Below are 16,066 nucleotides of genomic sequence, written 5' to 3'. Positions count from 1 at the left end.
GATTATTTACTTTTACTGGGTGTTTTTTTTTTTTACTAAAAAGACGCAATGTGCATTTTGAACACCTTGCAGGGCTCAGACAGTGGCTACACATACAATTGTGTGCATGAGATATACTTTTAGTCACTGTGATTTTTTTTTATTTTAAAAAATTCTAGGCCAACCCTTTAATATCCCAGTAAACGGCTTGTAGTTCTTCAAAGGAAAGTAGTCACAAACTAACTCGTGACTGTTTCTTAGATGGAAAAAAAACTTCAAACTTCTTGACTGATTAATTGGTTGGTTGAGGTCTGTCTCATGCGGGGCTTTTCAGCTTCAGCAGACTTACAGTCTCAGACAGCATACGTTTCCAGACAACTGAGACTCTTGTTTAACAGTTTATAAAGTTCTCGTCAATGAAACATTATTCATGGACTTGCTCACCACTGCTACAGCATTGGAGGCCAGCAGCTCCTCAGGGGTCATGGAGGAGAAGTAGGCAATGTTGGTCATAGTGTAGACAAGTGTCACCAGTGGGATGGAAATGTAAATGGCACGGGGCAGATTCCTAAGAAAAATAATGACTAGCATTACAAAACTGCAGTTTTACAGCATCTTAACAAAAAAATGATCAACTATCAAACCAATAATGTATACACATGTATTTCTGACATTTTCCACTGTACTGATATGAAATATTGTCTGTCCATGTGCATGTCGTACTTGCGAGGCTCCACGACCTCCTCCGTGACGTAGTTGAGGAAATTCCAGCCACTGTAGGCGAACGAGGCCTGAAGAAAGGCCAGCGCTATCTGTCCCACTGAGGGGTCCTGACTGAATTCAAAGGCCACACTGGGCCGTAGGGCATCATAGTGACCTGGAGAAGGACAGAGGAAGGGATGTGTGGATGAAACAGTGAAAACTGGATATTTCTATCAGTTTAACAGTTATGTTATGTCTAGGTTTGGGCACCAGGGGTCAGCAGTGTCAATTAATAATAATCTGCTGTGATACATTGTACAAAACACTGGTATATGGTTCCACATAGAAGTGTTTATCAACACAATAATCACATAATGTTGTAACGTTTTTTCATAGTTAACTTCAAACCAAACCACAATAGGAGCAAACTACAGAAATGAGTCATGTTGAGGGTTTTACGTCACCAGATTGTGTTTACCTCTGAAGATCTGCACCAGTCCGACCACTATGATTAGTGCCAGAGCGAGAAGTTTGCCTACAGTGAAAACATCCTGGATCCTCGTCGCCCAGCGCACACTGGAGCAGTTCACCCAGGTCAGGAATACTATGCAAACACACAAACACACAGATTGTGTTTTTGACAGGCTTTGCTTTTTTTGCTTCATTACAGCCCTGTGCTATGAATCTCCACTAAATGAACATAGTATTAATTGAGAAATACATACAATCTTAACCTTCAAGTAGAAGCAACACATGCATATTTTACGTAAAGCATTAAGTTGAAGTTCAGCGTTCACTAGATGAGCTCCTCCTTTCAGTCATCCTTTCAGTAAAGTACTGACCTATGTCAGTTTTAGTACTAAGAGGGCACCGTAACTGTGTTAAGAGTTAGTTCTTGGTCTATAGTTTACTGCATTAGTTTCAGCACTGATACTGTCCTTGATTTATATATTATTGGACATAACTGAACATGAATTAAGTGTTTTAGTCCTAACTTTAAAAAGAATGTTTATAAATGAAGATCTGTTTTTTTTATATATAATTAAGTGATTTGTATTTACAGTGAGGTCCACATATATATTTAAAATAAATTAAATAAATAAATGAGTGAATGACATGAGAATCAGATTAGCACAACTACAAGGCCCCAGAATTACACCAGAATGAGACAATGGCTGGAAAATGGAAAGATACATGGATACGTACAATAAGTGATGCAAATTGCAAATGAGATAATTTGCCTTCAACATATCGTTTTATTAAAAAGTAATTATTACTCTTTAAAATAAACAAAAAATAATAGAAAATAAACCATAAAAGATGCTGACAGAGATGTGATGACTGAAGCAGACCTTTAACACGTGGTATTAGTGTTTGTAACAGACCTTTTTCACAGCATAGTAGGGTCAACAGAGGTGTATCTAATGATACTAATTAAGGTTCAGTTCCATTTAGTGCCGCAGAGCCGTTCCAGTGAGCCGACATGCACAACAGCAGCACCCTGACTCTGTTTGACCTGAATGGAACGGGTTACTATCATTGGTAACACCTGTATTTGACTAGATCATGTCAAAATAAATGTCTTGACGGCAGAGACACAGGCAGCACATAGTTCAAATAGGATCCCCAAACTATTTTACTAGAACGACAGGATAGAAGTATTTTTGAATGCAATATACATGTAAGGTACTGGCCCCCTCATCAGTCTTAAACATTTCATACTTTTTCATGAATCCACTGCAAGAAAATGTACTACTGTGTTACTCATGGTTGACTCATTGTCTCTTGTCAACACACAAAAGTAAGGAAAGAGAATCTTTCCCAACAAAACAGACAGAAGTCTATAGAATTTCATACTTCCTGTCGTCTACGTGCATAGTGTGTGAGCTGCCCGTAGCGCTCCCTCAGCCACTGACCTGACCCCTTAGTTTCGCGGCTTTGCGAGTGCCACCATAACAAGGGCTGGCATTATTCCAAGTGAGCCAGTCCGAGCAAGTGCAAGTAGCTCTCCAGTTGCCCTCAAACTCAAGTGCAGGCTTACAAGTGAGAGGTAAATCCAGTAGGAAGTGTGAGTTGTGCTACCGGAACAGAGGCAGACATAAGACTTTTGTGTAGTGTTGCACTTTACTTGCCCTCTTGAATACATCGTGCCACAAATTTGAGTCTGTAAAACAATGCGCCAAAACTTCAAATCAGTCAGGAAACACATGGAAATGAATATTATATATAAGCAGAATATGTACAGGCTTAGAGCCTACGGGCGGATGGATGTAGGGCTTCTGAAATTTTCAGTTCATTCGAATGACTTCACACTTGGTGGGTGTATTTTCTAAGAACCCAAGGGTACCGTGTCAAGTGTAAAGTAGTTTAGATGACGTTTCTTGAGAAAGCTGAGAAATATCAGAGCTCCTGCAGAGTGAGGATACAGTTTTAGACACAGGTGTTTTGTTTCAGCGTCTCCCACAAATACTGATAACATAAGTCTTTAATCAAAAATGTCTGACATTTAATTTGTCTGACACAATCAAACTGAATGAAGAGATAGTCAATCAAATGATATTCAATAAATAAATTCTATTATAATTATTATAAATAACGTGGGTGTGGCTCATCTTTCACTAAGGCAAGCAATCAGCCTGGTCTGAACACATATTTTGAACTACACGGCTTTCTAAAGTCAATATAATGAAACATTTCTGCAAACCCACAAACAATGACCAATGATTTTGAAGCACACTGATAAATCCTGAAAAAAATAAGGTGTCTGTACGCTTTTCAGGCCGTTTAGAGAAATGTTAACTATAATGTCTAGCTACATATACACACTGTTGGTTTGCTTTGCCATAGGTGTTGTTGGGGGATGTATTACATGCAAGTTACAGCAGTTTGTTTCTCCCTTAACAACAAGATTATTTTCCTTTTCTTTTCAGTGATGTACCATGTCAACAGGATTTAGCTGTGCGTTTTAAAAAAAAAAAAATTGTATAGTTTGTCCAGTATGTCCATGCACTTACTGACCATGACTCAGAGTACTGCAGCAATTTGAGATAACAAATCAAGATATTAGGAAGCTGTTTAGGCCACAGGATGTGTGTGAGCACACATCTTTCATCATCCCTTCCTCTCTGTGCCGTATGTCGTTTGTCTCGTTTCCCTCCTCTTTTCATTTAATTTGATCTCTATATTGCACTCTCTTGCAGGAGTGGTAAAGCAGTATATGTGTGTGTGGTTACAAGCATATACAAGTGGTGTTATTGACCATGTCATCCATCACCGGGCTAAGGTTCCCCTCCCACCACAGAAATCCAGACAAACTGCTTCCGCTGGTGTGGCACACACACAAACACACACGTGTGAATTTTTGGCAGGAGGTTTTGGTGGTACCGGGCACAGCTTTCTCTCCCCTAAAACGCAGCGGTGTTTTATAGTCAGTCAGTTACATGCATTTCCGTCCCTGTGTTCCTGTGTTCCTGTGAAACCCCCGCCCCAGTGTTAACCCTGACAGGAAGGAGGTGCCAGTGGGCTTTGAATGTGACAGTGCAGGTAAATCTGTGTCCTGCCGTCACAGCTTCTATTGAAGGCCGCCTCAGCACTAGAATACTAAACTAATTACTGCTTTTACTCTTAATGGATTCTGATCCCAACTTTGTGCAGATTTATCAGGGGGCTTTAACCTCAGGAACGCCTCCTCCTCGTCCAGAATCTGGTCACTGGAGTCACTGAATTGGCAATAACCCAGAGTCCCGTATACCCACCACAAGGTATCCCACCCCAGAATTCCCCCAGACTACAATAAAGCCACAGGACTGGGGTGAAATAAATGCAGAGACATTAATCATGTCTCTAAAGAGACTTGGTACAGTCTCTTGATGTAGTGTAGGGGTAGATAAAAGTAAGGCTGCACCAAACCATCACTGTTAATTAGTCTTTATTTAACTCCCATTGAGACTTATTTTCTTAAAAGAGACCTCGCCAGGAGGGCAACAACGAGGAGAAAATTATTCTGTAGAAAATCTGTTTTACCAGTTGTTTTTTTTAAACAATAATCTTTGATGGATTTTTGTGTAATTCGCATAAGAACTATCCATAACAAAAAACATAGGTATGAATATTAAATATATAGAAAACTGTATTTTAATGTTAGAAAAAATCTATTTGTTGGACTATGTAGTACTGTGTATGATTCTATATGTGATAGTAATGTGCAGTTTCTGTCTCACATGTGAAGTTTCATGTTTCAGTTTCACATAGAAGCAGAAAAACACAGACAGCATTCCTATATGACAGAAACTGGCTTTCAGTTGTGTGCCTCTCACATGTGTATAGACATGTCTTTGCAAATTAGTTCAGACACTACAAGTGCAGAAAGGTCCTATTCAAAGCAGCTTACAAGATAGTAGGTGGCATTTTTTTTGTTGTTGCTATTTTTGATTTCATAATGGAATAAAGATGCTGAAAGGATCAAACCAAATGTGCATTAGTTGATGATCTCTTTATCCCACGAGTTATCCTTATCCCCAGATTCACATTTTGTTCTTTTTTCAATGAATCAGTCAAATTTTTCCTACGGCAGATCAGTTGTGGCTGCTAGTCTGGTGACTGACCACGAACCGTCAATTAAACTGTTAAACTTTTCTGTGCAGCATACCAAGTCAAAGAAATCTGTGGATAGCTAGGACTGCCAAAATTAAGTTGAAATCACTCAACTGCACTAAAATGTAATTTGCACGATGTCTGTATTTATTCTTAGCATGCAAACTGTATACTGCTTCCTTCATCTGTGTAAGCTGTGCCTATAGTTGTTCTGAGTTTTTTGGAGGGTTCACGGTTACAAACCACCATAAAAAGGAAAGAATGAGACAACTTAAGGCACAAAGTAGTGAAACAGTACACAGTGTACCTGCAAAGGGTATTTGGCTTCTGGCAGCAGTTCAGTGTTTGGCATCTGTTCAACATCTGAGTGAAGCAAATTAAATCTACAGTTAGTTTTAAAACAGATAAATTCCACTAAAATGAAATGGAAGGAACGCATTTTGAATAATAGTATGATTTCTTCTTTAAATGTTTTGTAAAATATGTAAAAGTCATCCATCAAAACCAGTGAGCATGATAGGCTCAAACATTCTGTGTCACTGCTTGACCACCACACTGATGTAGCGCACACACAAGTGGTGACTGAAACTGGGTCCCCGCTGTGCAGGAATGAAAAACATAAGCTGTTTTTGCTTTTAAGTGAGAATCAGGGTGTGTTTTCCTCCCACGGTGAGGAAAAAAAAAATCACATTATTGCGATTATTGGGTATGATGTGAAATTAAAGATGCTCGGGTCAGTGACACGTGTTACTATCCATTACATTTTCCAGGAATAAGACATTTATCCTACCAAAAATGTCCTTTTTGCAAATGACAGATTTATATCTAGTAAAAGTGATCAATATTTCACAGAATAAAGTGATGTTGCAGTGTAAATCTCCTGAAATGGGTGTAGGCCACTAGGCACATGACATGACTGTGCTGCTGTCGGCTGTCCAATTATTCTATTCTTAGAAAGAAACAACCAGCCCACAACTGGACTTGTCTGGTTTTCACTAGCCTACCACACACACACACACACACACACACACACACACACACACACCTGGGTTACTTGTGACACTCAGCAGGGTAGGAAGAGAGGGGGTGAGCACATATCTAAACTGACTGACATTTATAAACCCTTCACCAAGAAACATTCAGTTGACATAACAGCGGCCTCAATAAGACTCAGCAGTGCAGCACATTTAATCCAGTTAATCTCACAGAGTGTTTCAGAGAAGGTTTTCTACCAAACACTGGGAAATGTTTATGACTTATCCCTCGAGACACTTTGATTTTAATTCCCTCTGAATGGATTATAAGTGACTTGAGAGGTTTCTTTGCTTCTGCTGGTCAGTTTATGGTCCTGATTTGTCCCAGTGCATTTATGATGAATTCTGCTGCAGAGTGACTCACTGTATACAGAGCCGTGTAAGGCTGTAGTATCATCCCACATTTGCAATGATCTCATACAATCCTAACTTAAAGTTGATCATTTACACCAATTATATGTCTCACTTCCCCTCATCTGCTTTCGCGGTTTGACGATACACAACTCTTTTCAGAGGACTATCTTCTCCATCTTTTATCGGGGACACTAGTTGCTGATGAAGTTTCAAACATAAGGTCATATAACTGCTGATCACTGATAGATGACTTCATCTATCTCGCTGTGAGTGAAGGTCTGAAGTGTGATGCTGTGGACCAGAGAGGAGGGAAAGCGGGGGGGGAATACCGAGCAGCCAATAGGAACATCAAAAGGCCAACCAGAATGTCAGCTGGCCAATGGGATCCCCAATCATTGATGTGCAAGGTGTCCTGCCCATTTCCTGTTTCCATGGCGCTCAGTGACAGGAGCGTCACGGTAACCACTGTGAAACAATGCACAAAGGCGTAGACACACCCTCTCGTTAGCGGCGTCCACAAAGGCTGGCACCATTATATAGTCTGACACTGATACTGACACGCACATGTGTACACACACACACACACACAGACACACACACACACACACACACACACACACACACAGAGTGGCCCCTGGCCTGGCTAGGCAGCAGTTGCAACATTCTGTGGCCAGAAATAGTGGAGGTCCACCAGTGTACATGCTAACGCCAACCTGACACATGCACACACAGTCACGCACAGATACCCATCCCTCTCCTGTCAATCCCCTCTCTCTCCGTCTGGTTCAGACAAGACCAAACTGGTTAGCGTGCACAGTCTGCTTTTGCCACTGGCTATTTAAATACTGATTGCTGTACTCGAACATTTCAAGGAAAGACGCTGATCAGATTAGTGGCTGGAAATAGAGCACAGTGTTTCATAAGGAATCATCAAATGGCAATGACAGCCGTCAGCAGGCTGTGAATTATCACAGTGTCAGAATATCTTCCAAGCCATGAGATGAAAGTAGCCAGATTTGGTTTGCAGAGTTTGTTTTATCCTTTGTTGTTTTGTGGCTTTTCCCTTCATAGACAGGTGGATTAAGATACAGGTTTGGGTCTGTACAGAGACTCCTTGTCCTTTTTCCTTATTGCTCTTATTTGTTGTTGTAGCACCTATTTATGATTTGTCATCATGCACTGCTTAATCAAGTCAAGTGCCCTGAAGTTTCATCCCCTGGGATCACTTTATATGTTGATCTAAGAAAGGAAGTTCGACTCTAATGTTTACTTCACTTGGTCAGACTGGGTCATCCAGTCAGATGACCTGGATGTCTAAAGCAGGAGTGCCAAACTCATTTAGGTCATTGGACACATACAGCCCATCTCTAGTGGGACAGACCAGGAAAATCGTTTCATAATAACCATTAAGTAACATAAGTCTGGCAGGGTAAGTACAAATACATTCTGAAAACGTTCACAAATAAACTAATTTTGACATTGTCTTAGTTCTTCTGTATTTCATGTGCAAAAATCAAGGATATCTTTATTATGTTTAAAGTGCAATTTGTTGTACATCCAGCAGTGAAAAACAAAACCACTTAACAATCAGACAAAATAAAATACAAGGACCACAAAGTTATTTAAAAGTCTAATGGCAGCAGGAACAAATTAGTTTTTAAGACTTTTGGTTCTGCAGATTGTATCGGAAGAAACTTTTGGCCACAATGAGCCAGGACAGACTAGGCCGCAGGAGAGATCACCATATGATTCTTCCTAAAATTGAATGTCAGATGACTTGTACCAGTCTGTGAATTCCACCACTACAGGATAGATGAAGATAATGAACAGAATCAGTGGTGACACGTTGGCTTTGACAAAAAGAGATGACCTTTGGGTTAGGAAGTCTATCGGCCAACATATAAAGCCAGGATCAATGTTATGGATGGTATTTAACCTGTCTACTAAAATGAGAGACTGGATAGAATTAAAAGCAGAAGAAAAATCAATGAACTAGTCTTACAAAAGTCTTAGTGCCCCCTGGATGTGCCAAAATCTTAAAAGAGCTGTTGATTTGTAATCCCCCCTGCTTGACCTATAAAGAACTTGGAGTCTAAATGTGCTTCAGTTGCAGTCAGCAGCACATCCTTCCCAAACCGACACAGGCAGGAGTCGTTAAGTGACTTCAGAGCTTGTTTTTTTGGCACAGGTGTTATGAAATCTTTTTTTGGGATTTTTGGGAATCTGACCTCAGGGGACAGGACATTTCCTTTCCATTACACCCTGAAAATGTTCCAGTACTTTGCCCCCATGAATATACACTCTGTTCGGCTCTGTGGCCACATTTTTTTTCCAGCTTCTTACTAAACTCATTGAAATTAAAATGATTATTAAAAAGTGTTCAGTTCATTTAAAAGTTCAAGGTCAAGCTTGCCAATAATACTTCAAACCCTCCCATGCAGGGCATGAATTACCAGAACTAAGAGTGTATTCTACTCGGTCCTTAAAGTTGCACTTGCAGAAAGCTTAGTATATTAAACAAAAGTACCCTAAAACACTAAATGAAGTAGATTCCCCTTTACATGCCGTGCTCATTTAGACATTAGTGAGTTGAATAATCTCTAACATTGTTTTTTGTGATTTAAAGATTTTACAACTGCTGTTTTAACTGTCCTGAAGTGGAGCTGTAACATTCCCAGCAGCCAGCATCTAGCAGTGTAGTTACTCCTTCCTAGCGTGAAGGAGAAACTATGGTGGAAGAATTACATGGTTAGCATTAGCAGCAGATGGAAGTGGGAAGAAAAAGGGTCATCTACAGAAAATCAGAGGGAAAAGACTTACGAGTTTGGGATGGACTACTTAATCCAGATAATCTCTTGGATTTGGAAACATCATAGCAAAGCACCAGATTTAGACTGAACAAAAGAGTGGGTTTTTCACTGGGATATGGGCCATTTGTGACTCACAGATACAGATGGTGGCGAGCAGTCTGGTGGCAATGAACGGAGGTAGGCAGTTCTGGAAGGCTGGCTGCAAGACGTAATTGGAGAAGGTGAGCGCGATGACAGCCAGCGTGGTTGGATACATGATGAGGACGGCACTCCATAACAACAGGAAGCTACATGACCAAGAGAGAAAACAGCATTACATATGAGAGTGAACAGCCCCTGGAGAACAATATGGAGAAGTTGCTGCTACAGGCTATGGTGTTGACTGTCATTTGAACAGGAACGCTGCTTTCAGTTCCATCTCTACTTCACATTCATATTAAGAGTCGCCCAGTACAACTACAGTTTCCTGCTTAATAAGGTACCAGCATTTCAAGAAGTGATTAGTGTTTAATAATTGAGACTATTGTTCTTCTTTGGTGCTACCAAGTGCTGGCCATACTTGGTGTGTGAGAATGAAAACAGAATTTTGTGATATTGTATGACCACAACAAAGGGAAAGAGCACGTCATTGGGGGGAAGGGGGTATATGTTATCTATCACTTACAGCATCCCTCCCATCCAGCAAAAGTCTTCAAGTAGAGTGAAAAAAATCATTTTCAGTACTGACAATGCCTTTCTAACTCATTGTAGTTCCTAATTAATGTCATGAGAGTTACGTCTATGCCTCAACTGCATTTTTCCATTTTTTTGCATTAGTTCTTTTTTTTTTTTTTTTGGTGCAATCAGTGTTTCTTTGGTTTGCCCACGTGTAAATGAATGAGCTAAACAAAGCCACCCACGACGGAACTGTGTGCCGTCATAGGCATGCACACTGCAGGGCATATTTGACCTTCTTAGAGTTACAGTACTGCTCTATGGTCAGCTGACATGTCACGTGATAACATGACAGCCACGAGACCCTTAGAGCTGATTGGTTCCAGATGGGCAGCCCTCTGAAACCAACCCTCAACTGTTGCAGAGCTAACACGAAACATCTTAACCCCCCCCCATAAAAAACAACTTCTTGTAGATTAGGAAAGGGGAATCCACTTCATTTGGAATTAGATAGATAAGATGAAAAAAGAGAAACTGAACAATACTTACCCGACTAACCCTCCAAAGATTTCTGTCACATATGAATAGTCTCCTCCAGACTTTGGGATGGTGACACCCAGTTCAGCGTAGCACATGGATCCAAGGGCACAAATACCCCCTCCACAAACCCAGACGATGAGGGACAGCCCCACAGATCCTGCATGCTCCAACACTCCTTTAGGTGAAATGAATATCCCAGATCCAATGATGTTACCTAAGAAGATGAGCAAGGTTTAGGTTATTTATACCTGCTTATCATTAATTAATTTCTGAACTACTATTACACACATCTTAATTACATTAAACATTATTAAAATACATCAGTTGAGGCTTGTCGATCCACTTAATTAGCATATAATATGCAATCTGTATGGGAGGCACTGAAAACAAATAGGGGAAAAAAAAAACACAGCAGCCAAGAAATCCCAAGAGACTTATTAAAACCTCCAACCATTTAAATGAAATCTTTAGGGATTAATTTCAACTGACTTTAGTTTCATTTAATGACTTGTGCAAAAACAACTCAAACAGTATGCCTGACTCTTAGTGTACTGACAATTGCGTTGTATATTTTACGTTGTATTTGGTTGACTCTCGTATCTAAAGTAATAAACAATACATATAACAATAGAGTAGTTGTCAAACATAGACACACGCTAGTAAAAAAAAAAGTCAAAGGTGGTGATCAAAGCACTCCAACGTTGAGAGTAGTCAACTTTTTATGTTGAATTCTGGTTGAGGCTGGTTCAGGTGAGTAGTACAGTTAAACCTTTAACATACAAAAGAAAAAGGAAATCACTCAGTCTCCCTTCTTTTTAAATTACCACCAACACTTGAAATTACATAAAATTATGTAGCGATTTTGACAGACATGACTGCATACATCAGCACCATTGTAAATTATACGTCAGTGTTCTTTAAAAAGTTCAATTTTCTGCAAGGCAGAGTGGACTTGTGCTGCCGTGGCATTGTTCTGCTGTGTTGGGAGTAAAGAAGTGGAACCACGTGGCAGTACTACCTATGATGCTGCTGTTCGGGGTTTACAGAGAGATAACACAACAGGATGAAAAACTTGAGGAAGCAGCACACGCCCCTGCCAGACTTTATTAGTATAATTTAGCAAAATCCAAATTACAGTTAGTATAATAAAAAATTACATCGCAAACACTACATTAAAGCTTTACTTTAACAGATGCTTAAATGGACTATTCTATGTCTATTTTTTGTTTAGGAATTACCACAAACCACCCAAAACTCCTACAAAGGTAACCCAATCTGGTAACATGGGACCCTGAATTAGCTCCCTGGTGACCAGAACACATAACAAAGGTATCCATGACAGACTGTATATACAGCAGCTGTGGAAGGAAACATCAGTATAGCTGCAGCATAACGTTCAACTAGTTAGGCTGTTGGTATAATTTATAAATCACTGTGAGCAATAAAATAAAAATATGCACCTACATAACACCCTCCCAGGTATGTGATGACGTAACTGTAGTTATATGTGACAGAAAGAACTGGTTAATCTAAGTTGGCCTTGTGGTGGTAGTGGAAACATGGCTCATTGAGGTCCTGGCTCAGCTGTCCCCCAAACAGTGATAAACAGAGGTTCCCTGGTGGCTTAGTTGGCTAAGGCACATACTAATAAGACACCATGTCATGTGCTCAGATCCAGTCTGGAAACTCATGTCATCACCCCAATGAAAAGAAAAGACAAAACAAAAATGAACACACATAAGAAAGAAAGCAAACAGCAGCTGTTCAAGCAAAACCTGTTTTTCTCCTCTTTAGAGAGAAAAGGAGTCTTGACAAATCTGACTCTGTCCACTGTAAACATTTTAGCTGTTAAAACCCAGTGAGGCACAACATTACTGCTTCCCCAGTTAGAGCCGCTCTCAATGCTCCCTAACGATGCAGATGGAGAGAGGAAGTCCGAACAGTGCATTTATCACTGTCAGATCTGATTGTGGAGGCTGTGGTGAGATGCAGAGCTGTTACATAACGCCTATGTTGTGTTTGTTATGTCATAAAGTTTGGCATCGAGGCTGAAAGCGTTAATAAGAGTCCTACTGACCCTCTCAGCTTCCCTGCACTACAGCTCAGAAATTATTGCTCTGATTAATCACAATTTTATGCAAATCATGGATTAAGAATCCCCCACCACCCTGGTACTTAAAACCAAAAAGAAGATGCAAAATAATGTTTTTTAAAAAAAAAGCTTGTGTAAAAATGTTTTTAAGAATGGTCCAATGTTGAAAAATTTAACCATTTACAATGTTGGCCAGGAAACTTGCAAAAAGCCCACTCGAGAGCCAGTTTTGGTTTGTTCATTCTGGGCTACTGTAGAAACATTGCAGACTCAAGGCAGACTCCGTCAAAGAGGACCCACTCCCTGTGTTTATGAGAAGTTGTATAAAGAAAATTTGAATTTGTTTCAGTGGCATCAACCCATATGTTTCTGAAGAGCCATTGTAATGGCTCTGGTTGTCGCCATCCTGGCAGTCCCGACTCCACCGACTCCCGGGTAATCTAAAAATGGGAGTAGACATGGGAGTATGGGTGAAGCTGAGGAGACCAAATGAATTCTGGTTTCTGAGACCAGCTGGCACCCACACCATTCAATATACATAACTTTTAACCCTAATATAATTTTAATGGGTTGTATAAAATTCTGGCATTTTAATATGGGGGCTTATGAAGAATCTATTTTGGTGCCAGCTACAAGTAGTTCTTCAAGAAACTGCAGCATTTGATGACAGCATGCCTGGCTGATTATATATACACTAATGAAAACATAGATATGAATATTATCCTAAATTTGATGCCGTATTCTGTCAATATATCTTGCTAAATCTGACACACTGGACCTTTAAAATGGTAGTATTTTCAGTTTATTGATTTTAGGATCTGAATTTGTCCTACAAGATGAAGCAGGGAGTGACACTAACAGACCCTTACCTGAGGAGAAGTTTTTCTGGTTTGTCATTTGATACTTTAGCCTAAACGTAAACAATAGGAGTTGATCGTAAACAGTACAGCAGTAGCCATGCATGCTGTCAGCTCTAGTAATCCACCTTACCAGAGGGAGGGTGGGCTTGGATATGTGAGTAGGCTGTATCTGGTGGGTAGTAGCATGACTCATGTTGAATGTGTATACTAACTGCACAGGCTTCAGTCCATCTGTGCTTCACAGAAACAACTTAGCAAGTAGTCAGTATTAATCGTGATTTGAGCACCATTTCACACCAACAATATTAAATTAGTACTAAGTATATAACCCTTGAAGGTCTCTGGTATACTGTAAATCATAATCAGGACTGTGGGTGTACTTTGAAAGTTTAACAAAGGATTTGTACAGCTATTGTTTGCCAAATGAACAGAAAAAAAACCTTAAATGAGTTAAACAGGCAGGCCACACTGCTGGGACAGTATCAGTTTCTATCAAAAACACAATAGAAATGACCTTGGTTATTAAGATAAGCGATTAAAATGATAACATTCCCATTTAAAATGGCATGCTGGTGGCTTTTTCTTTGCAACCCTGTGCGTATTCTCCTTCCACCGAGATCTCATGCAACAGACCTAAAAACAAAACTGAGCCTACTGGTAGGTTTGTGCCTGTTTGCTTGATGAAATACTTTTCCCTTTGAGGTTTTAATACCATAAATGCATAAAACATGAGGCTCTGTGAGCTGCAGGCAAAGAAGGTAATCTGCACTGTAAAAAAAAAAAAAATAGTGTGGAAACCGCAGTTCAACTAGCTCAAATGTCCAACATCTGGCTTCAACTTACAGTCATCTTGGTTTGTTCCGCATACTTGTGGCCTGGGTCTTTATCATTTGGAGATGTTGTATGCAGAGGTACACTTGGGTCTTAAAAGTCATGGCGGTCCTGTTTTCTTTTCACTGGCACACTTCCATAACATGTATCTACAGACAAGTTAAAGTCAGTCTATGAATCTATTGCCTCTGTTATGCGACCACACATAGGCAATTTACTGAGGCTGTATTTTAACTCATAACAGAGTGAAAAGGAATTTGCAAGGAATGTCAGGATGTAAGGCGATCTCTCCATTCTCTCATTCATCCAGATTCTTCCAAACTATGCTATACATAGTTTGCATTCAATCCAGTTAGCTCAACCATACTGATATTTATATATTTTGAGTAATGAGCCAGTATGTGAGAACATCAATAACAAGAGAAACAATGCTTATTTTGCCAGCTTACTTGGCCTACCCTTAAACATGCAATCCATAGTGTACAATAAAAAGTTAAAGTATCTTTAATAAATAAAAAAAGATCCAATAACACATGTCCTCTGTCATGCCATGATGCATCCAGGAAGGTAGAGGCTGGATGTTATCAGATGAAAGTTGGCTCTTTGTGGAAACCGCTGAATTGTTGTCAGATAATCATAGCACTTCTACCTGTTGCTTTACACCTGCAGATGAGGTTGTTTCCACGGCACACTCAAAAACTCTGTGCATCATAATATACAGGAAACCGTTAGTATCAACGCAGCTTCCTGTATTCAAACAAACCTATACTTTATATGGCTGAACTTTCACAATTCAGTGTATTTGAAAATGTCTGCCTGGCAGCATCACGAGTCAGTTTTTTTTACTATGGGAGGTTTAGAAAAAGATGACGGCAAGGGACAACAAAATACAAAACATTAATATATTGCTTTACTCATATGAGTATGAGTATCCGGAAAACCTTTCAAGTTCAACATGAAAAGTTCCAGCCACGTATGCATGTCCATATACAGATCATCCCGACTGATGCAACAGCTTCCACAGTTTTCACATAAAAACCCTACCAGGACAGGACCTTGACATCAGAGGTGGACCATCCGTGCGTAAAAGCGACTTTTTCCGTGCGTATTTTGGCGGTTATGTGCCAAAGTCAGACTTAAATGTTTTCTCAGTGATAAATCAAACTCAGTTCCCTACAATGTTCTTAGAGCAGACCAGGACCTGAACAAAACACATAACTCCTTTTGTTGCTGACTCCTTTTGTTTGCCATGATATTGTAACTTTAACAACAAAGCAACAACTGCACATCCGCCACGTTACAGTTATCCCGCCAGCCAGTCGCTCAAACACGTTGCTTCGCGGAACTTCTCGTAGCCGAGCCGCTTTTCATGAATGCACTATCTAAGACAATGAGAACTGTCAACACACTTACCGATGATAATAGCGCAGGCGCTCAAAAGTCCAATTTCTTTTTTCAGAGTGACTCTGTCGCTCTTGGAGGAGTTCTTCTCTTTGTCCTCCATCGCCTCCGCCTTACAAATATGCTCCCTGCCCGCCTCGGTTCGGTCCAGATACTGTAGACTGAACCACGCTCCGCTCCCCGGGCTTCCCTTATAATATCCTTCTGATGAACGGA

At 40.1% G+C, this 16,066-nt stretch overlaps 1 protein-coding gene across 1 annotated transcript in view; it reads right to left on the bottom strand.

Moving 5' to 3' along the window:
- slc7a10a (solute carrier family 7 member 10a) overlaps nucleotides 1-16,066 on the bottom strand; it is a 22,982-nt gene extending 6,916 nt beyond the window's left edge. Inside the window, exons 1-6 of the mRNA XM_010731913.3 lie at nucleotides 15,863-16,066; nucleotides 10,676-10,880; nucleotides 9,608-9,759; nucleotides 1,160-1,285; nucleotides 703-856; nucleotides 424-547 (exon numbers count right to left, since the gene is read on the bottom strand). Coding sequence (XP_010730215.1) covers nucleotides 424-547; nucleotides 703-856; nucleotides 1,160-1,285; nucleotides 9,608-9,759; nucleotides 10,676-10,880; nucleotides 15,863-15,953 — 852 coding nt within the window. The 5' untranslated portion in view covers nucleotides 15,954-16,066. The remainder of the gene's footprint in view (nucleotides 1-423; nucleotides 548-702; nucleotides 857-1,159; nucleotides 1,286-9,607; nucleotides 9,760-10,675; nucleotides 10,881-15,862) is intronic.

Source organism: Larimichthys crocea, chromosome VIII, assembly GCF_000972845.2.
Source record: "Larimichthys crocea isolate SSNF chromosome VIII, L_crocea_2.0, whole genome shotgun sequence".
NCBI classification, from domain to species: domain Eukaryota; kingdom Metazoa; phylum Chordata; class Actinopteri; family Sciaenidae; genus Larimichthys; species Larimichthys crocea.
The sequence above is the reverse complement of the archived record's forward strand: the minus strand, read 5'-3'. Positions and strand labels throughout refer to the sequence as shown.